The sequence below is a fragment of the Staurois parvus genome, unplaced genomic scaffold (assembly GCF_062004578.1).
Source record: "Staurois parvus isolate SC_StPar_1 unplaced genomic scaffold, SC_StPar_1.0 ptg000186l, whole genome shotgun sequence".
Taxonomy (NCBI): domain Eukaryota; kingdom Metazoa; phylum Chordata; class Amphibia; order Anura; family Ranidae; genus Staurois; species Staurois parvus.
Window position 1 is genome coordinate 7,305,049 of NW_028317982.1, and position 22,944 is coordinate 7,327,992.

General features: G+C 50.4%; 1 protein-coding gene across 3 annotated transcripts in view; it reads left to right on the top strand.

Moving 5' to 3' along the window:
* Positions 1 to 22,305, top strand: part of LOC149462102 (ADP-ribosyl cyclase/cyclic ADP-ribose hydrolase 2-like) — a 57,444-nt gene extending 35,139 nt beyond the window's left edge. For all 3 annotated transcript variants that reach the window (XM_089677446.1, XM_089677448.1, XM_089677447.1), the window contains one exon: positions 22,108 to 22,305. In XM_089677446.1, the coding sequence (XP_089533572.1) occupies positions 22,108 to 22,261 (154 nt within the window). In that variant the 3' untranslated portion in view covers positions 22,262 to 22,305. The remainder of the gene's footprint in view (positions 1 to 22,107) is intronic.
* Positions 22,306 to 22,944: the final 639 nt, after the last annotated feature.

Consider the following 22,944-nt stretch of genomic DNA (forward strand, 5'->3'; position numbering starts at 1 on the left):
CCTACACACACAGTGGTGTCTCACCAGCCTGCAACAGATGAGGCGATTGTGGTCACGTGGTCCGGACACGTGATATGGTGTGCATGATGACGTCACTGTTGGTTCACGCTCTGTCAGGAATGGACTGGTCAGCAATAGTGGGACTCAGCTGCCTTATGAGCTGCAGTACCAGGGCTGGCCAGCGGGTGCTCCCAGCAATCAGAGACTCAACCTTGCAGCCAGTCAAACACCTGGAACTAATTATACTGGTGTATTTAAGGGACATTCAGACCTGCAGACTCTGCCTTGGTGTTGTGTTTCTCTTGGGCCCTGTATCCTGTTCTTGCTCTCTGTTCCTGTCTGATTCTCTGCTGACCCTGCTCTGATCCCTGGCTTGTCTGACCATTCTCCTCTGCCTGACCCTCTGTACCACGCTGCCCGCTACCTGCTGAACCTGGCCTGTGACCCCGACCATTCTCCGCTTGCTCCCCCTGTACCTACCTGCCCGACTGATATTGACCCGGCCTGCCTGACGACACTTGCATTGTATGTACTGTTATCTGGGGGTGGTTGGTTTGTTTGCACTGTGTTATGTTTTAGTATTGCACTGCGTTTATGTTTGTATGGTTAGTGTTAATAAATTACATTGTTTATAACATATCTGAAGTCTGCGTTTCCCTGCGTCAGTCACACACCTCTGGTCACACCCGGGAGCCCTGACATTACACCAAGGCCAATCCTGACCGGAAGTGGCTGCACAGGGAAGCCATCTTGGCTTGTTGATGGGAAGGATGGATCTGGATGAGGTTGCGTATTTATATCTGCTAGTGTTTGATGACAGGGAGTATGCTTATCAAACTCTGAAGGAGTATACCCGGGATGAACTGCTAGAATGTATACGGCTCGCTCATGTTCTAGTAGATCAGGGCACAGAGTTCTCTGAGGTGCAGCCTTTGATTGAGGTTTGTGCTGAGTTGGTTTCATCTGGTACCCCCGAATGCAGGGATGAATTTTTGCCACCATTTAGTGCAGACCAGGTAGAGTCCCTGGTGTGGTTATTAGAGGATGATGTGGGTTACTTTCTGGAGCGTTATTCTGCATGTTCACCACAGACACTAAGAGATTGTATAAACGCAGTGCAGTCATTGACCAGACAGGCTTTGTGTAAGCTGAGCTTTGTTCAACCCATACTGCAGACATGGACAGACTTGTTGCACCCAGCCTCAGTCAGCTTACAAAAACCCAGTCCTGCTTCTAATCTATTTCCTCAAAACTCTATTCCTGCATTCCCAACAGCTCCTCCTGCCCTGCTATCTACCGCATGTCAGTACCCTGTTCCCACTCGCTGCACCTATCCTGCCTTTAACCCTGTAAAAAAGCCCTCTGTAGCAACTGCTCCCTCCCCTGTTCCATCCTCCAGTTCTCTGTCTCCAGCTGCTCCATTCGTTTGCAGACCTGCGTTTACTTGCAGTGCTCCAGTAGTTAAAACCAGAAAAAAGCGAAAATTCTTTCCAACCAATACCATCCTGCCAGTATCCAAACCGGTGAACCTGCCTTCCGTGGTTCAGCCTGAAGCCTCTACTCGGCCTGAATCCTCTACTCGGCCTGATGCCTGTACTCGGCCTGATGCCTGTACTCGGCCTGATGCCTCTACTCGGCCTGAAGCCTCTACTCGGCCTGAAGCCTCTACTCGGCCTGAAGCCTCTACTCGGCCTGATGCCTCTACTCGGCCTGATGCCTCTACTCGGCCTGAAGCCTCTACTCGGCCTGAAGCCTCTACTCAGCCGGACGCCGGCATTCAGCCTGATGCCTCTACCCAGCATGATGAACTGATCCAGCCTGACGATCCTATTAGGCCAGTTGACTCGATGCCCGCTGTTGATCCAGATGATCCGGTACCTGATCCGGTGCCCGCTGTCGTGCCAATGGACTCGGAGCCCGCTGTCGTACCTGGTGACTCGGTGCCCACTGCCTTGCCAGATGACGCGGTGCCCGCTGGCGAGCCAAATGACCTGATGCCTGGTGACCCAGTGCCCGCTGTCATACCTGGTGACCCGATACCCGCTGTCGAGCCAGACGATCCAATGCCTGGTGACCCGGTGCCCACTGCCTTGCCAGATGACGCGGTGCCCGCTGGCAAGCCAAATGGCCTGATGCTTGGTGACCCAGTGCCCGCTGTCATACCTGGTGACCCGATGCCCGCTGTCGAGCCAGACAATCCGGTACCTGATGACCCGGTGCCCACTGTCGTGCCTGTTGACTCGGAGCCCACTGCCTTGCCAGATGACGCGGTGCCCGCTGTCGAGCCAAATGACCTGATGCCTGGTGACCCGATGCCCGCTGTCCAGCCAGACGATTCAATGTCTGACCCAGTGCCCGCGGTCATGCCAGTTGACTCGGAGCCCACTGCCTTGCCAGATGACGCGGTGCTCGCTGTCGAGCCAAATGACTTGATGCCTGGTGACCCGATGCCCGCTGTCCAGTCAGACGATCCAATGTCTGACCCAGTGCCCGCGGTCATACCAGTTGACTCGGAGCCCACTGCCTTGCCAGATGACGCGGTGCCCGCTGTCGAGCCAAATGACCTGATGCCTGGTGACCCGATGCCCGCTGTCCAGCCAGACGATCCAATGTCTGACCCAGTGCCAGCGGTCATGCCAGTTGACTCGGAGCTCACTGTCGTGCCTGGTGACTCGGTGCCCGCCGCGTCGCCTTGGGGCCCGAGACCTGTCGCTCCGCCTGGGGGTCCGGCGCCCGCCGCTCCGCCTGGGGGTCCGGCGCCCGCCGCCCTGCCTGGGGGCCCGAGACCTGTTGCTCCGCCTGAGGGCCCGAGACCTGTCGCTCCACCTGGGGGTCCGGCGCCGCCGCTCCGCCTGAGGGCCCGAGACCTGTCGCTCCACCTGGGGGTCCGGCGCCCGCCGCTCCGCCTGAGGGCCCGAGACCTGTCGCTCCACCTGGGGGTCCGGCGCCCGCCGCTTCGCCTGAGGGCCCGAGACCTGTCGCTCCGCCTGGGGGTCCGGCGCCCGCCGCTCCGCCTGGGGGCCCGATGCCTGTTGCCCCGCCTGGGGGCCCGATGCCTGTTGCCCTGCACAGAAAATATAATACTCGGCATTGTGGGAGGTGAGAGATAAAACATTTGATGTGTGAATGAGCATGCATATGGACCACCAGCTCCCTACCGTGCTATGGCCAACAGAGCTCCCGACCGTGCTATGGCCAACAGAGCTCCCGACCGTGCTATGGCCAACAGAGCTCCCGACCGTGCTATGGCCAAAAGAGCTCCCGACCGTGCTATGGCCAAAAGATGGCTACTAGAGATGAGCGAATTATTCAAAAATTCGATTCGGCTGATTCGGCGAATTCGCGAAATAAATTCGATTCGAGTCGAATATATTCGCTGCGAATTTAACTTATAAAAAGGGTGTTTCTAGGCTTCAGAGAGCCTTTATATTAGTGCAGAACACTGTACCTTTAATTTAAATGCCCTTGGAGTCTGCTGGGGAAGAGAAATAATACTGTCAGTCAGTATGACATGCAGATGAGTGCCGTCGATCTTAGAATCACCGCACACTTCACTCATTTGGGCAGTCACGGGGCCAAAACCAGAGTGTGGAGCCACAGTGTGGCGGTGGAGGCAGCAGCAATGGGAGGCCATACAGCACCCTATGACAAAATGGAACCCACCAGCAGTGTGAGGAGACCTGAAAGTGGCACATGGCAGAGTGTGGCGATGGAGACAGCAGCAATGGGAGGCCGTACAGGGACCCATGACACACTCTGGACCTGGCAGCAGCATGAGGAGGCGGTACAGGGGCCCATGACAGATTATGGGCCTGGCAGCAGCATGAGGAGTCGGTACGGGGGCCCATGGCAGATTACGGGCCTGGCAGCAGCAATGGGAGGCCATACAGCACCCTATGACAAAATGGAACCCACCAGCAGTGTGAGGAGACCTGAAAGTGGCACATGGCAGAGTGTGGCGATGGAGACAGCAGCAATGGGAGGCCGTACAGGGACCCATGACACACTCTGGACCTGGCAGCAGCATGAGGAGGCGGTACAGGGGCCCATGACAGATTACGGGCCTGGCAGCAGCATGAGGAGTCGGTACGGGGGCCCATGGCAGATTACGGGCCTGGCAGCAGCAATGGGAGGCCATACAGCACCCTATGACAAAATGGAACCCACCAGCAGTGTGAGGAGACCTGAAAGTGGCACATGGCAGAGTGTGGCGATGGAGACAGCAGCAATGGGAGGCCGTACAGGGACCCATGACACACTCTGGATCTGGCAGCAGCATGAGGAGGCGGCACAGGGGCCCATGACAGATTACGGGCCTGGCAGCAGCATGAGGAGTCGGTACGGGGGCCCATGGCAGATTACGGGCCTGGCAGCAGCAATGGGAGGCCATACAGCACCCTATGACAAAATGGAACGCACCAGCAGTGTGAGGAGACCTGAAAGTGGCACATGGCAGAGTGTGGCGATGGAGACAGCAGCAATGGGAGGCCGTACAGGGACCCATGACACACTCTGGACCTGGCAGCAGCATGAGGAGGCGGTACAGGGGCCCATGACAGATTACGGGCCTGGCAGCAGCATGAGGAGTCGGTACGGGGGCCCATGGCAGATTACGGGCCTGGCAGCAGCAATGGGAGGCCATACAGCACCTTATGACAAAATGGAACCCACCAGCAGTGTGAGGAGACCTGAAAGTGGCACATGGCAGAGTGTGGCGATGGAGACAGCAGCAATGGGAGGCCGTACAGGGACCCATGACACACTCTGGACCTGGCAGCAGCATGAGGAGGCGGTACAGGGGCCCATGACAGATTACGGGCCTGGCAGCAGCATGAGGAGTCGGTACGGGGGCCCATGGCAGATTACGGGCCTGGCAGCAGCAATGGGAGGCCATACAGCACCCTATGACAAAATGGAACCCACCAGCAGTGTGAGGAGACCTGAAAGTGGCACATGGCAGAGTGTGGCGATGGAGACAGCAGCAATGGGAGGCCGTACAGGGACCCATGACACACTCTGGACCTGGCAGCAGCATGAGGAGGCGGTACAGGGGCCCATGACAGATTACGGGCCTGGCAGCAGCATGAGGAGTCGGTACGGGGGCCCATGGCAGATTACGGGCCTGGCAGCAGCAATGGGAGGCCATACAGCACCCTATGACAAAATGGAACCCACCAGCAGTGTGAGGAGACCTGAAAGTGGCACATGGCAGAGTGTGGCGATGGAGACAGCAGCAATGGGAGGCCGTGCAGGGACCCATGACACACTCTGGACCTGGCAGCAGCATGAGGAGGCGGTACAGGGGCCCATGACAGATTACGGGCCTGGCAGCAGCATGAGGAGTCGGTACGGGGGCCCATGGCAGATTACGGGCCTGGCAGCAGCAATGGGAGGCCATACAGCACCCTATGACAAAATGGAACCCACCAGCAGTGTGCGGAGACCTGAAAGTGGCACATGGCAGAGTCTGGAGATGGAGACAGCAGCAATGGGAGGCCGTACAGGGACCCATGACACACTCTGGACCTGGCAGCAGCATGAGGAGGCGGTACAGGGGCCCATGACAGATTACGGGCCTGGCAGCAGCATGAGGAGTCGGTACGGGGGCCCATGGCAGATTACGGGCCTGGCAGCAGCAATGGGAGGCCGTACAGGGACCCATGACACACTCTGGACCTGGCAGCAGCATGAGGAGGCGGTACAGGGGCCCATGACAGATTACGGGCCTGGCAGCAGCATGAGGAGTCGGTACGGGGGCCCATGGCAGATTACGGGCCTGGCAGCAGCAATGGGAGGCCCGTAATCTGCCAGCACCCTATGACAAAATAGAACCCACCAGCAGTGTGAGGAGACCTGAAAGTGGCACATGGCAGAGTGTGGCGATGGAGACAGCAGCAATGGGAGGCCGTACAGGGACCCATGACACACTCTGGACCTGGCAGCAGCATGAGGAGGCGGTACAGGGGCCCATGACAGATTACGGGCCTGGCAGCAGCATGAGGAGTCGGTACGGGGGCCCATGGCAGATTACGGGCCTGGCAGCAGTAATGGGAGGCCCGTAATCTGCCAGCACCCTATGACAAAATGGAACCCACCAGCAGTGTGAGGAGACCTGAAAGTGGCACATGGCAGAGTGTGGCGATGGAGACAGCAGCAATGGGAGGCCGTACAGGGACCCATGACACACTCTGGACCTGGCAGCAGCAAGAGGAGGCGGTACAGGGGCCCATTGTTCTGTCCCCACATGAAGGCGAATGAAGGTATAACTGATAATGGCTGTGTAACTTCCTACCTTCGTATCCAAGCAGTGGAGCAGACCGGACCGGCAGATGCTCAGGTTAGACGGATCCAAACGTATACACGGAAATGAAATCAGCGTGGGTTTATTTGATCCAAATACAGCGACAAACAGTGATACAATACTGTAAGGTAGTAGAGGTATTGATGCTATCCTGTGATATCTTTCCTGAGGCTAACTGCTGGTCAAAAACTGATGCCTTCACAAGCCCAGGGTATTGAATGTCCTGTCACACAGCTATATAGCAGATAAAATGGCTGCAGGAAGTGACAAGAACCAAGGCTTGCCTAAAACCACACCCAGCAGAGAAAACACTTACTAGCTATAACAAAGGCATGCAGCATGCAAATTCTGGCCAGCAGATGGCAGCAACAGATCAAGACATAGAAACAAACATGGTGAAATAAGAATTGGTGATACAATGCACAGTTAAATAACAAATATGAGGGGAACAGCACACTCCCCGTCTGAAATTCCATAAGGGATTTCACTATGACGAATGTCTATAAAATATAAAACAACCTGTAACAAAGAACATGTTAGAATGCAATAAACATAACAATATAGTAGATTCCGAGTTGGAATAGAGAAGAACCACAAAGTTCAAGTTCAGTAGAGTTCACCCAGCAGGAATGTTCTCGATGGGTAGTATCAAAATGAGTTCGTTAATTGGCCTTGCGAACATTTTAAGCTCACCCTTTCTGAAGATCTTCAACTCCACTTTACGGACCTTGCCATCCTTGCTAGGAAGAACCTTTGTAATTAGTCCCATAGGCCAGTCAATCCGTACGGTATGTTGCTCCTTCATCAACACGAGGTCATCTTCTTTTAGGTTTGGTTTGTGGTGTTGCCACTTTCTTCTTCCTTGAAGAATATTGAGATACTCCTTTCGCCACCTTTTCCAGAAGTAATCAGCTAGGTATTGTACACGTTTCCAGTGTTTTTGGTAGATATTCGCATGAGTAAATTCTCCACTAGGCATTAGCGTAATTTCAGTTTTTTGGGTAAGTAGGATAGCTGGAGTCAGTACGGCTGTGTTTCAGGATCCATAGATACTGGCACGAGGGGTCTAGAATTGATGATAGCTGAAACTTCAGCGAGAAGGGTGACTAGAGTCTCATGTGTGAGTCTTGAAGAGTTTACATCCATCAACATAGAATTCAAGATGTTGCGTGAGATCCTGATCATTCTCTCCCAGGAGCCCCCCATGTGGGAACTATGAGGAGGATTGAAAATCCAGGTGCAACCCTTTTCCGCCAAGTGATCTTGAATGAATTTGGTGTCTATGTTCAGTTCTCTACAGGCTCCAATGAAGTTGCTTCCACAGTCAGACCTCAACTGTTTCACTGGTCCTCTGATTGCGAAGAACCGTCTTAAGGCATTAATAAGGCTGGATGTGTCCATGGATTCTATGACCTCTAAGTGAACGGCTCGCACACTCATGCAAGTAAATAGTACAGCCCAACGCTTACTGTTTGCGTGACCGCCACGGGTCCTGCGTGCAGACACCATCCATGGCCCAAGGACATCTAGGCCAACGTAGGTGAAAGGCGGCCCTGTACATAGTCTGTCCGCAGGCAAATCAGCCATTTGTTGGTGTAGTTGTTTTCCTCTAGCTTTGCGACAGTGAACACAGTCATGCAATACTTGGGCCACACGTCTTTTCATACCTATAATCCAAAGGCCAGCAGACCGTAACTTGCCCTCAGTGATTTGCCTGCCCTGGTGTTCAGTCTTTTTGTGGTAGTGTCGGATCAGCAAGACGGTGATATGATGTTTGCTGGGAATGATGAGAGGATTTTGTTCTGCAACTCTTAGGTGGGCTTGATTCAAACGACCACCAACTCTGAGCAAGCCAAAACTGTCAATAACTGGATTTAAGTTGGCAAGAGGGCTTTTTATTGGAATCTGCTGTTTGTTGTACAAGCACTTCCATTCTATATTGAATTCCCCTTGTTGGACGTGACGTATTATGAGGGACTCACTATGAGAGATGTTCTCCGCAGAGAAGGGTTTATGGCAGACGTGCCAACCGTGACAATCCTTATCTTTGTGAGTATTGTGATAACATTTTGCAATGTGCACTAACCTTGCGATAGTCCTGACGAGTCTCATCCAACTGGAGAAACGTTCAAAGCGCTGGCTACCGAGGCTGGAGTTTTGCTTTGTTCCAGTGACCAATACACTGACTTCAGCGCGGATTTCTGGATCATTATCCGGATCCTGACCCAACGACGTGCCTCCTACAACCCAACGACGTGCCTCCTACACAAGGTAGAGACATCTGTAAATAAATATAAAGATTCAGGTATTTGGTACTTCTTGAATGCAGCGAAAGGGCTGATACCCAAGTTTTGGAGAAGAGCCGAGGTACCGAAGGAGGAAGACTGGATTAACAGAGTGAACCAGATTGGTAGAATGGAAAAATCATACCATATGCATGAAGATAGGATGGGAGTGTATTCTAGGAGATGGGAAAAGTGGGAAAGAGCAAGATTGAAGGAGAAATATAAGAAAATATAAACTAAGAGGTTAACAATAAAATGGATAAGCCTTATTAGATCAGAATGGATTGGAGTCTGCAGAGGGAAGAGGGGGGATGAGGGGCGGGAAGGGGAGATAGTGGGATGGGAAAGAAAAGAGTTTGTTTTAATAAGGGAAAGATAGAAATGTTATAAATGTTTATTTGTATTGAGAATTTTTTTTTTCCCCTGTTTTGGGACTTTTGTATTAATATGAAAAATTTAATAAATATTTAAATTAAAAAAAAAAAAAAATTATCCGGATCCTGGATGCTGAAAACTTCCTGTACACATTCGTCCGCCTGTCTTAGCAGAAACTCCGGACCTGTAAGCCAAGTAGAGTTAGTAAAGGAACCTACAGACATAGGTCTAGTGGCATGATATACTCCGAATGAAGGCAAGTAGCAGCACTTGTCGTTCTTCCTTAAGGATGGAGCTGGTTCTGCATGGTTGTTAAGGAATATTTTATCCATAAAGGCAACGATGTGTTCTCTCATTTCAGGCTTGCTGTTCATGGTACACTGAAGAGAGTTAAATCTAGACAGAGCTTGTTCCCGGTTGTTCGGGAGTCTTACCCTGTTAGCTCGGAAGGGTAATGGAGAAACCCAGTGATTGGTTTCGTCTTTAAAGAACTCACTGTCCATTATCTTGACAAATTCTCTGTCCTCTACTGACAAGGCTACTTTATCGTCATCCTTGGTAGTATGAAAGACTGATCTCCCCAAGTTGTTGGCAAAGAGAGGAGTAATGACGTCAGGTAGTTGTACGAGGCTTGGAGACTTCTCTCTCACCTCATAGTGATGAGGACACGGCTTCATGCAAGTTGTGCGTCCATCTGAACGCACGTACGTTTTGAAGGAGTCGATTTTTGGTTGATTTAAGCATACATTTCCTATGATTACCCATCCCAAGTCCAGCCTCTGGGCATATGGTGCATAGTCAGGACCATTACACTGTTGACGCACCTTGTGTACCCTTAGATTGTCTCTGCCGAGCAGGAGTAGAATCTCGGCGTTGATGTCCATAGGTGGAATAACGTTGGCTAGGTGCCTTAGGTGAGGTTGGTGAAATGCAGCTTCTGGGGTAGGAATCTCATCCCTATGGTTGGGTATTTGATCACATTCGATCAGCGTTGGTAAGGGTATTTCCGTATCCCCACTGACAGGAGAAGCGATGAATCCTTGTGCCCTTCTGCCGCTAGTCTCTATGCGGCCCGAGCAGGTGTTTAAGGTATAGGGTTCGGATGGTCCCTTTATTCCAAAGGCTTCAAAGAATTTAGGACCTGCTAGCGACCGGTTGCTTTGGTCGTCGATGATGGCATACATTTTTACTGCCTTTTCTGGTAGTCCCTCTGGGTAGACCTTGATTAGGCATATTCGGGCACAACATTTCTCACGCTGGCCCTCCCCACATACATCCAAGCATGAGCAGGAAACAGCAGTCGCTGCATTAGCGTAATTTTGGGGCTCCCCGCCATGACTTGGAGCAGGACTGGTGGTGACGGCAGTGGGTGAATCTCTGGAGAGTGGGATTGGGTGCATAGCTGAGGCATGTCTTTCACTATGACACTCCTCACATTCGATGACAGATTTACAGTCCTTAGCCATGTGCTCCAATGAAGCGCAGCATCTGAAACATACCCCGAGCTCGGTGAGGATTTTCTTGCGCTCCAGTATGGTTTTGGATCTAAACCCTCTACATTTGTTCAGAGAGTGTGGTTTTTTATGAATGGGACATTCACGATTGAAGGTCTTATCTCCTGACGAGGTGGTGTACTGTTTACCCGTGGGTACTGCAGTAGATGGTAGGTTAGTCTTTCTAACACTCACGCTGCTCTTGAAGTCTCTGTGTTTATGCGTGATGCTTTCATACCTTGATGATGATGTTGCTGAAGCTGTAGTGTTGAACTCCAAGAAGTCGAGGCTGGGGTCATTCCTCATCTGGGACTGTTCATCGATAAACCTACAGAAGTGAATAAATGGGGGAAAGGTGATGTCATGCTCTCTTTTGTACCTTGAGACGGATGTCGCCCACTTTTCTTGCAGACTGTATGGTAGCTTCACGACAATCGGGTTCACTCCATGAGCTGTATCCAGGTAGCACAGCCCGGACAGACGAGGGTCACCCTTGGCAAGCTCAAGTTCCATGAGCAGATCACTTAAATCCTGAAGCTTCTGGACATCCTTGAGATTGATCCTTGGAACGTTCTGCAGTCTCTTGAATAGGGCCTTCTCTATTGCTTCTGCACTGCCGAAGGTACGTTCGAGTCTCTGCCAGGCGGCAGCGAGACCTGCTTCTGCTTGTCCCATGTAGACAGTTCTGAGGCTCTTGACACGATTTGTGGAGCCTGGGCCCAGCCATTTGATCAAGAGGTCAAACTCCTGCTCTGCGGTTAGGTTGAGGTTAGCGATGGCGGCCTTGAAGGTTGCCTTCCAAGCTCTGTAGCTCTCTGCACGGTCATCAGATTTTGAGAGACTGGTGTTGATTAGCTCTCTGCTCACCATAAACCTGGCAAACTCAGACATATCTGATTTCTCACTGCTTGTTGCCATGACGACTTGTGATGCCCCTGGGGCGTATAGGCTGCCTGGCGTGAAAGGGTGAGATGCTTCCGGGTAGAATGATGTAGCTGCAGGGTTAAGCTTTCGTTTAGTCTCTGTATATTGTGATGACTGCTGCTTGAGCTGTGGAGGTAGGCCAGAAAACGCCTGATAGCGATCTTTCTGTAACGACCGTCCTTGGGAGGGCACATCTGGGTAACGATTATTAGGTTGCTCGGGTGCTGTGGGTGGCACTGGTACCGCAGGTAGAGCTGACTTGGAGGTTTCAGTGTTGTCGGCTTGGACGGTACTGCAAACTGGGGGTGGCGCAGATAACTGATTCAGTACATAGTCACTGGTGCGATCAACTGGATCACCTATCTCCTGTGGTAGTGAGCAGACTGGATCAAGACCTTGGCTCAATGCTTGCTCAAGTAGTCTTACTTTAGCTAATGCAATTTCCTCCTGCATCTCTGATTCGAAAATCTTTATTCGAGCCTCTGCCCTCTTGGCCTCTGCCTCTGCCCTCTCGGCCTCTGCCCTCTTGGCCTCTGTCCTCTTGGCCTCTGCCTCTGCCCTTGCAAGAGCTTCTTTTTCTGTGAAGGAGCGTCTCGCTTTGGATTGCTCTGCGTTTATGCGGGCCTCTAGTAATCTGTCGCTCAAGGCTGAGCTTCTTGAGCACGATGATCTGTATGGCCGAGAGGAATGTTTAGATGAATTTGATCTGTGTGATCTAGTTTCTTGCAAATGCGAGTTCCGCTTTACCTTTAACATCCAGCACCATGACGTCTCTTTGTCTGTCTATTGATTCTGCCTTGCTCAGTTCTGATAGGGCTTCATCGATATTAGAGTCTTTTAGAAAGGTTATATACCTTGTGGACAGTCTCTTGTATCTTTCTTGAGCTGTGTCCAGCCGCCCGTTGGCAACTTGTAAGCTTGTGGCATCACCTGAGGAGGATTTAAGTCCGGACGTGAGGGAGGAAACTTGTTCCCATTGCTCCTCCAGGTTATCACATAGCTCATCTTTTGTGGTGTGATAGTTTTCGATGACCTTTACTGTCGGTTTGAGAGAGCGTCTTGGTCGCACGACTTGTTCCGCTGGAAGTGTGGATTCTGTTCTCTGCCCTTCATAATGATCAGTATCAGGTTGCATTTGCTTTATTTCATCACTGGGGAAATGTGCAAAGTCCTTTTTGACTTAAGGTGCGCTATCTCTTTAAGAAAATGAACTTTTGAATTGGGGGCTGAAAATCGCAGCACAGCTCAGATAGGTCACTTTGATAAAAGTTCTAATATGCTTAGAGTGAATTGCGGGGTTTTGCGGCGGCCACGGCAATGTAAGGAACGTGCATAAACAGTACTTCTATTATGCGAGGAAAGGTTAATATAGGATGTAAATAATGGCTTGGCTAGTTGTGGAGGACTTCCAGGCAAGAGTATAGATACTGCGTATGTGCAGTGCTTCCGCATAAGCTTGTGGAACATGCACTGTAGCCGGGCAGATTTGCTGCAAGTGGGCCTGTTGCTAGGGAGATTCCTAAGTGTGGCACTGGACTCTGAGGGAATCTGTAGTGGGGTATGGACTTTAAGGCAGTTTTTGACTGTTCTGTCCCCACATGAAGGCGAATGAAGGTATAACTGATAATGGCTGTGTAACTTCCTACCTTCGTATCCAAGCAGTGGAGCAGACCGGACCGGCAGATGCTCAGGTTAGACGGATCCAAACGTATACACGGAAATGAAATCAGCGTGGGTTTATTTGATCCAAATACAGCGACAAACAGTGATACAATACTGTAAGGTAGTAGAGGTATTGATGCTGTCCTGTGATATCTTTCCTGAGGCTAACTGCTGGTCAAAAACTGATGCCTTCACAAGCCCAGGGTATTGAATGTCCTGTCACACAGCTATATAGCAGATAAAATGGCTGCAGGAAGTGACAAGAACCAAGGCTTGCCTAAAACCACACCCAGCAGAGAAAACACTTACTAGCTATAACAAAGGCATGCAGCATGCAAATTCTGGCCAGCAGATGGCAGCAACAGATCAAGACATAGAAACAAACATGGTGAAATAAGAATTGGTGATACAATGCACAGTTAAATAACAAATATGAGGGGAACAGCACACCCATGGCAGAGTGGCGAAGCGTAAGCAGCTTAAATTGAAGGCCATACAGAGGCCTATGTTAAAAATAATAACATGTTTGGGGCATGATTCATGGCGGATTTAGTCAGTTGTGTCAGGAACTGGTGGTTTGAAATCCAGACTAATCCACGCCTGATTCATTTTCACAAACGTGAGTCTCTCCACACTTTGGGTGGACAGTCGTGTCCTCCGCGGAGTTACAATACCTCCTGCCGCACTAAACACGCGCTCCGATGCCACGCTACTGGCCGGGCATGACAGCCTTTCAAGGGCAAATTCAGCTAGTTGGGGCCAAAGGTCAAGTTTCGTTGCCCAGTAGTCAAGGGGATTGTCTACCTCGGTTGGCAGGGTGCTGTCCAAGTAGGCCCAAGCCTGTTGTTTGAGGTCCTGCTCCAGGTCCACCTGATGCTGCTGCTGCTGCGGCTGGTTAGTAGTTTCCTCACTGCGCTGGTGAAGAAAGCTACTCATCATCGACTGCAGACTGAGGCAGCCGCTGCTGGTGGAGCTGCCACTGCTCCTACCACCCCACCCCTCCCCTGCTGCCATGGCAGCAGAACGCGAGCGCACAGGGCCCACAGTGTCTGAGGATGGACGTTGGCGCAGAAAGGCAGAGACCAACTGACTACATAGGTGGTTTTTATAGTACGTTATTTTGGCCTCCCTCTCAGCAGGTGTGAAAAAGGCCACCATTTTTGAACGGTAGCGAGGGTCCAACAAGGTGGACAGCCAAAAGTCATCCCTCTGTCTGATGGTTATTATTCGGCTGTCGCTACGCAAGCAACCGAGCATGCTATGGGCCATTTGTGCCAAGGAATGCGAGGGACTCCCTGCCTCCATCTCCACAGCATACTGCCACGGTGCATCTGGGTCCTCTGTCTCTTCCTCCTCCTCTACCAGATGCTCCTGCTCCTCCACTCCTGTCCGCTGAGTGGAAAAACCACCCATTTCACTCAATAATTCCTGAGCACCAATGTCCTCCTCTACCTCCTCCTCTTCTTCCTGTCCTGCCCCCACAGGGGTCATGTGGCGTTGAGATCTGTGCGCCACGTCTACCGCACCCTGACCATCCATTGTTAACAGCATTTGTTCCAGGACGTGCAACAGAGGAATGATGTCGTTCATCCCATAGTCCTGCCGACTCACGAATAGCGTGGCCTCCTCAAAGGGCCTGAGCAAGCGGCAGGTGTCAAGCATGAGCTGCCAATGGCTGACATCTAAGTTACACAGGGGAGTACCTTTATCCGCTTGTAACATCAGGAAACCGGTGATGGCCTTTCGCTGATCGTAAAGGCGGTCTAACATATGTAGGGTTGAATTCCACCTTGTTGCAACGTTGCAGATCAGGCGATGCTGTGGAATTCCTTTCTGCCGCTGCAGCTCAAGGAGGGTGTGCTTTGCGGTGTAGGAATGGCTGAAATGCATGCAAAGTTTACGTGACATTTTAAGGATGTCTTGCAGTGGGATGGTGGATTTTAGGAACCGCTTGACAACCAGATTGAACACGTGAGCCATGCATGGCGCATGGCACAACCTTCCTTGACGCAGAGCAGACACCATGTTCTTTCCGTTGTCGGTCAACATGGTTCCGATTTTCAGTTTGCACGGAGACAGCCATCTGTCGATTTCTCTGTTCATTACACTCAGAAGTTCCTCCCCTGTGTGACTACGTTCGCCAAGGCATACCAGGTGCAGCACAGCGTGACACCGTTGCGCCCTGCACATGTGATATGCCGGTTGGGTAATGGGACTTGGCACAGGGGTGGCGGCTGAGGACACGGCGGAAGAAGAGGTGGTAGAGGCGGACATCTTTGCTGGACCAAGGACGTGCAAACGTGGAGGCAAAAGCGGCGTGACCTGTCCAAGTTGCTGGTGCGGCTGTGCCGGCACCACGTTCACCCAGTGGGCCGTAAATGACATGTACTGTCCCTGACCGTAGTTACAGCTCCACACGTCGGCGCTGCCGTGCACTTTGGCAGAGACCGACATGCTCAAAGACTGGCCCACCATCTCTTCTACATGTGAATGCAGGGCTGGCACTGCCTTTTTGGCGAAGAAATGCCGGCTTGGCACTCTCCACCGCGGCGCGGCACAAGCCATCATTTCTCGGAAAGGTGCTGAGTCCACCACTTGGAAAGGGAGGGACTGCAGCACCAGCAACTTGGACAGGAGGACGTTCAGCTTCTGCACCGTCGGGTGCGTGCTCGCAAACTGTTGTCTCTTGGAAACGGATTCCAAGAAAGACTGCTGACGGAATCCGTGAAGAGGAGTAGCAGGAGAAGGAGCATCTGAACGAGCGGAAGATGCCAACGAGCGACAACTCCCCTCAGCAGAGGTGTTGGAGCCTTGACTGGCTGATAGAGGGCGATTGACGTCGGGTGACGGAGCAAGTAACGGAGCGGGTGATGGAGCGGGGGCTGGGACAGGCAGAACCGCCGTATCTTTATCACGGTTTTCCCAGGCCACCGAATGGCGACGCTGCATATGCTGACGCAACGCTGTAGTCCCAACATGGGCCCCCTGGCCACGCTTGACTTTCTGGCCACATAGTCGACATACGGCTACGTTTACTTCCTCGGGCGGCTTGACGAAAAATTGCCACACCGCCGAGTAGGAAACTTTGCCCCCGCTACTCCTCACTGGCTGACTGCTACTTCCTCCGTGCACACCGGCACCACTACTGGCCGTGGTGGTAGGCTGCAGTGGAGCTGGTGCTCTACTCCGTGGCCGTTTGCCTCCACTGACACTGCTGCGACCCTGCTGCCTCCTGGGCAACCCACCGACTGTTTTGCTCGCTGCCAAGCTGGCACCCTCTTCTCCTGATGATGCGGAAGCAATAGCCTGATGACGACGAGGCTGCCAAGTGCGATCAGCCTCATCATCATCAATTAGGGTCTCCGCCTCACTACTAGCCCCCTCGGCTGCGTGTGGGTCAGGAGACAGACCTGTCTCTAGACCGGCTACCGAGCCACTCTCCTCGCCAGTACTTCTTCGCCTGGCTGCTGAAGAGGCGGATGTCTCCCCCCGTTCCTGACCGCCCTCTGTTAGCTCTTCCTCACTTTACAGTGGGGCTGAGCCCACAGCATGCGATACTTCGCTTGGTGAGGGAACACCAAAGGACAGGGGCAGGTAGAGGACACGTGATTTCAGTGGGCTTGCTCCCGGGCCATGCCAACTAACGGTTGTGTCTGACGTACCCACCGACCATTGGCTGTAGGTGTCAGAGGTGACCTGGGAAGAGGAAGACGACCGAGCCAACCAATCGATGACGGCAGGGTTGTCGGTGGAGACACGACCGCTGGATGACACCGGGAGCACTGGCCTCTGGCTGTGACTAGTGCTGCCTCGACCCCTTCCTCTGCTGCCACGTCTGCTCGCTCCTGAAACATTGCCTCCTCTGCCACTCCTCTGCGTGTTGTCTGACATACTCTTTAATTCAACGATTCTGTGTCCCTGAGTAATGATTCTGTGTCCCTGAGTAACGATTCTGTGTCCCTGAGTAACGATTCTGTGTCCCTGAGTAACGATTCTGTGTCCCTGAGTAACGATTCTGTGTCCCTGAGTAACGATTCTGTGTCCCTGAGTAACGATTCTGTGTCCCTGAGTAACGATTCTGTGTCCCTGAGTAACGATTCTGTGTCCCTGAGTAACGATTCTGTGTCCCTGAGTAACGATTCTGTGTCCCTGAGTAACGATTCTGTGTCCCTCAGTAACACTTCTGTGTCCCTGAGTAACAATTCTGTGTCCCTGAGTAACAATTCTGTGTCTGTCCCTGAGTAACACTTCTGTGTCCCTGAGTAACACTTCTGTGTCCCTGAGTAACAATTCTGTGTCCCTGAGTAACAATTCTGTGTCCCTGAGTAACAATTCTGTGTCCCTGAGTAACAATTCTGTGTCTGTCCCTGAGTAACAATTCTGTGTCCCTGAGTAACAATTCTGTGTCTGTCCCTGAGTAACAATTCTGTGTCCCTGAGTAACGATTCTGTGTCCCTGAGTAACGATTCTGTGTCCCTGAGTAACGATTCTGTGTCCCTGAGTAACAATTCTGTGTCTGTCCCTGAGTAACAATTCTGTGTCTGTCCCTGAGTAACAATTCTGTGTCTGTCCCTGAGTAACAATTCTGTGTCCCTGAGTAACAATTCTGTGTCCCTCAGTAACGATTCTGTGTCCCTGAGTAACAATTCTGTGTCCCTGAGTAACAATTCTGTGTCTGTCCCTGAGTAACAATTCTGTGTCTGTCCCTGAGTAACGATTCTGTGTCCCTGAGTAACGATTCTGTGTCCCTCAGTAACAATTCTGTGTCCCTGAGTAACAATTCTGTGTCTGTCCCTGAGTAACAATTCTGTGTCCCTGAGTAACGATTCTGTGTCCCTAAGTAACGATTCTGTGGCCCTAAAGTCTCTGTGGCCCTAACTCTGTCCCTAATACACAGAGGTCTGTCTCTCTTGAATGACCGGAGGCTAATGGAGAATTCTAAGATGGCTGCGATTTATAGCTCCACCATTACACAGTGCTGGCTGGCTGGCTGCTGATTGGCTAATGCGATCACATGTCATGAATGAATGCATTATGGGTCAGCGCGCCTTGTCTGCGCGCCTTCCCAGAGATCCCCGCTCCGTCGCCACACATGTCGCCGCCATTTTTGGGAAAATTCGATTCGTGCATCCGAAGTTTGCTAATTTTCGGATTCGGCGCGAATCGAATATTTCCTAATCTTCGAAGCGAATTCCACTTCGTCATGTTCGATTCGCTCATCTCTAATGGCTACAGCATGGTCAGCTAGTTCTGGGAGGGCATCCATGAACGTCTTCCCAGAACCATGCCCCCCCCCACACGCCCCCTGGGATGCGCACCAGGCGCAATCTGTGATCGCTGCGTCCTTTGGACACAGCTGATTATGTGCCCAGGTACAGGGCCAATCAGAGCAGCCTTTTACCATGTGATCAGCTGTCTCCAATCACAGCTGATCACAGTGTTAATAGGAAATGCCAGTTATCGGCAGTCCTCTCCTCACGTTGACAGCGCGTGAGGAGAAGACAGCCAGTAAGCGGCATTTCTCAGAGGGGACATCTGATCATCAGGGCACTGATCATAAGTGCCCTGATGATCAGTGTGTAGCCCCATCAATGCGGCTAATAGTGCTCATCAATGGTTTATATCACTGCCCATCAGTGCTGGCGATCAGTGCCTTAGTGCTGGCTGTCAGTGCCCATCAGTGCTGGCGATCAGTGCCTTAGTGCTGGCTGTCAGTGCCCATCAGTGCTGGCTGTCAGTGCCCATCAGTGCTGGCTGTCAGCGCCCATCAGTGCTGGCTGTCAGTGCCCATCAGTGCCACCTATCAGTGCTCATCAGTGCCGCATATCTGTGTAGCCTCATCAGTGCCGGATATCAGTGCAGCCTCATCAGTGCAGCCTAATCAGCGCACATCAATGAAAGAGAAAAATCACTTATTTACAAAACTTTATGACAGAAACTAAGAAAACCTTTTTCTAAAAACACTAATTTTTGGTCTTTTTTTGTTTAGCAAAAAATAAATAAAAACCCTAGAGGTGATTAAATACCACCAAAAGAAAGCTCTATTTGTCTAAAAAAAATTATACAAATTTACTTTGGGTACAGTGTTGCATGACCACACAATTGTCATTCAAAGTGCAACAGCGCTGAAAGATAAAATTGGCCTGGGCAGGAAGGGGGTAAAAGTGCCTGGTAGGCAAGTGGTTAAAAAGTCCTACCAACTAGACCCCACATATCATTCATGAGCCAATTTTAATGAATCTAGCTTGAAATGCTTTGGTGCAACTGTCCTGTGGGTCCATTTCCATTTCCTTTTCTCCCCATCCACTATCAGGTATGATCTGAAGCAACTGCAAAAGAGATCAATTTTGGTCTCATCTGACCACAACACTTTCAACCAGTCCTCCTCTGCACCATTCAGATGTTAAGTGGCAAACTTCAGACAGACCTGGACATGTGCTTTCTCGAGCAGAGGGACCTTGCGGGCACTGCAGGATTTCAATCCTTGTCGGTGTAGTGTGTTACCAATTGTTTTCTTGGTGACTGTGGTCCCAGCTGCCTGGAGATCATTGACAAAATTCTCACGTGTAGTTAAGGGATGATTCCTCACTGTTCTTATGATCATTGACACTCCACGAGGTGAGATCTTGCATGGTGCACCAGACCTAGGGAGACTGACAGTTGTTCTGTGTTTCTTCCATTTGTGAATGATTGCACCAACTGTTGTCACCTTCTCACCAAGCTGCTTGGTGATAGTTTGGTAGCCCAGTCCAGCCTTGTGTAGGTCTACAATCTTTTCCCTGACATCCTTGGACAGCTCTTTGGTCTTTGCCATGGTGGAGAGTTTGGAGTCTGATTGTTTGATTGCTCCTGTGGACAGGTGTCTTTTATACAGGTAACAAAATGAGATTAGCAGCACTCCCTGTAAGAGACTGCTTCTAATCTCAGCTTGTTACCTGTATGAAAGACACCTGGTAGCCAGAAATCCTGCTGAATGATAGGGGATCAAATACTTATTTCCCTTGTGAACATGCAAATCAGTGCATAATTTGTTAGACATGCATTTCTTTTGAATTTTTTGTTGCTATTCTGTCTCTCAGTGTTACAATACACATGCCAATTCGTTTCTAGACTGATCATTTCTTTGTGAGTGGGCAAACATTCAAAATCAGCAGGGGATCAAAAACTTATTTCCTTCACTGTGTTTGCTATATGGGGATATCTCATTGCTGTACGGGGATGTCTCTTTGCTGGATGGGGATGTCTCTTTGCTGGATTGGGTCATCTCTTTGTTGAATATATAGGAAGCACTGGGATTAGAAAGAAAGGGAGAGGCATGACTGCAATTGGCACTGTGATAGGGGGTTGTGATTGCAAGGGGCACTGTAATGTAAAAGGGCGCTGTGATATAAATGGAACTACACTGTAATCAATACAGTGCCCCTTTACAGTGCAGTCCCCTTTATATCACAGTACCCCTTTACATTACAGTGTGGAGGACTGACTCTGAATTTTCCGTCACCAAACACCAGACCACTATTCCCACTCCCCCCGGTCCCTGGAGAAGTTGGCTGCTCAGTATAAAATGTCCTGGCCTATTTTTCGTCCCAGTCCGGGCCTGGAATGGGGCATGGTATCTCTCCTCATTTGCCACTAGGTCACAAAACACATTAAATCATATGTGCAGTGACGCTCTAACGCGTTTCGTCACATGACTTCGAGGGTGAAAAAAGGTTGGTAAGATGAGATTTTATGTCCCTGCCACTATGCAGTATGATTGCTTTTCAGAGGCACTTGACAGGCGGTGAAGAAGCAATATATCACATCCTGCATTCCTGTTTTAACCTGGTAAATTCTGTATCACTGCACCACAACTGCATCCATTTGCTTAAATGGGTCATGTTGAGAGGGATCACTCTTGCTCGCTGCATGTGTACACCCCCATGTGCTCCTTTTTCACCCTAAGGAGGGGGAGGGGATGGGGTGTTGGGGATGGTAAAAATGTGGCTCAGCTACATGTTTTTACCCCCTGCCCCCGCTCCCCAAAACAGGCCCTTAGTCACACTTTTGCAATGATAAAGATAAGCTGTGCTTTCCAAAGTGCAATTATAAGGTATCCTTGAAAAGACATCTCCTGCTGTGTTGTGTGCAATGTGTGCTGCAGTTTTACAAATCAAGGACAGGAGCTAAAGTGTATGTCTGATGCACTCTCCTGTTAATTTGCTGGGGCATTGGAACCATGATGCCCAGGGTTCGCAGCAAGTGGGTTGAATGATGCAAAATGTGGAAGGAGAGTCAGGATCCAATTTTATTTTGGTCCAAACTGGGATTGGACTAGGATTAGCTGTGACCCTTCCGTTTTGCAAAGAAACCCTCAATAGTTGAAGATGAACTTTATGCACACAATGGAATGAGTCTGAGAAATTACGGAATTTCTCTGGCGAACAGCTAAAAGTAATCAAAGAGATGGGGATGCTGTCTGATGTCATTACCCAAATGTGGCCACATCTAACTTGGTAGACAGACCTCACTGCTAGTCTCAGCTGTCCACAGGCCTTTATATATGTATATTGGCTGATGCTTAGGGCTTTCTTTCTCCCACTCTCTATGCTGTAGAAGTCTGCTGCTGGGTGAAAAGTGCAGACAGAACACTAAAAGGTAGAAGTGCTCCATATTTGTTTGGGGAACCCATTAAAGGGCACCTTGTTATTCAGGAACTGTCCTGAGTTTAGTTAGTGTCTCAGATGAACAGATGTTTTGTTTTGTGTATGCTATGGATTGGCTGTACAAAGCCCTCCTGCACTGAAACTGTGTTTGTTTCCTGATTTGCTGAATGATAGTGCAGGACAAACTTGTTCAGACTGTTCCTGGGTGTCCCTGTCTCGTGTAGAGTTACTACTGCCAATACCAAGTAACCCTGCCCCCCTTATGATACATATATAAACATATACAATATGTGTTATATATATAAAAATGGATTTAAGACATCCTCAGATTTGTGCAGGTGTAGGGGTTCAGTACTGTTTAGTACACTGGTTTCCCATTATGCTTCCTGTTATAGTAACACTTCTCTCTTTCTTATCTGCAGACCAGTCAGGATTTTGCAATGTGTGGACTTCCCTGATCACCCGGATTGTACAACAAATAATAGAAGCATGTTTACCACCTCATCATGGATGATGATGATGACTCTCACGTTGGTCACCTCGATTATTAACCATGCTAATATTTTTAGCTATTAATAATTCTTCTTCAGCCATTAATAAATCTTCCACTAACACTGTTACTGTACGTTTCTACATTTCACATTTTTAACTCGTACTGAAAGAAAGTGGTAGTAAATGTGGAAAAAAAAAAACATTCCAGGCCCCCTGCAAGGTAATGTCATATTGTGCTAGCATGCATCGCATACTAGTACATTATGAGAGACTTATATGTTTACCACTTCTCAAGGTAGAGAGACTCCCAATTTCCAAGCACAACTCCTCCTATAGGTGCTAGCCCAGCTCGTGTGCTGCATAGATGAGAGCAAATGATGTCCGATTGGCTGCACTTCAAAAATCCACTTTATTGAACCAAGATAAAACCAATACAGACAGTGGAAATACAGTGGGGGACTGGCAGGTAAACACGCTTCACGCTAAAGACAGCTCTGGTAATGAATAAGTGCTGTCTTTACCTGCCAGTCCCCCACTGTATTTCCACTGTCTGTATTGGTTTTATCTTGCTTCAATAAAGTGGATTGTTTGGAGTGAAGCCGATCGGACGTACTTTGTTCTCATTATGAGAGACTTACCTTAAGACAAAGTCCTCCAGTTGCACGCTGTCACTGATAACAGGATTGCACTTTCACCAAGGCTTCCTTCCGGGTTTGCAGGCTCCAGGTGTGGGAATGGCCAAGATGCAATGACTTCACTACTGTGCA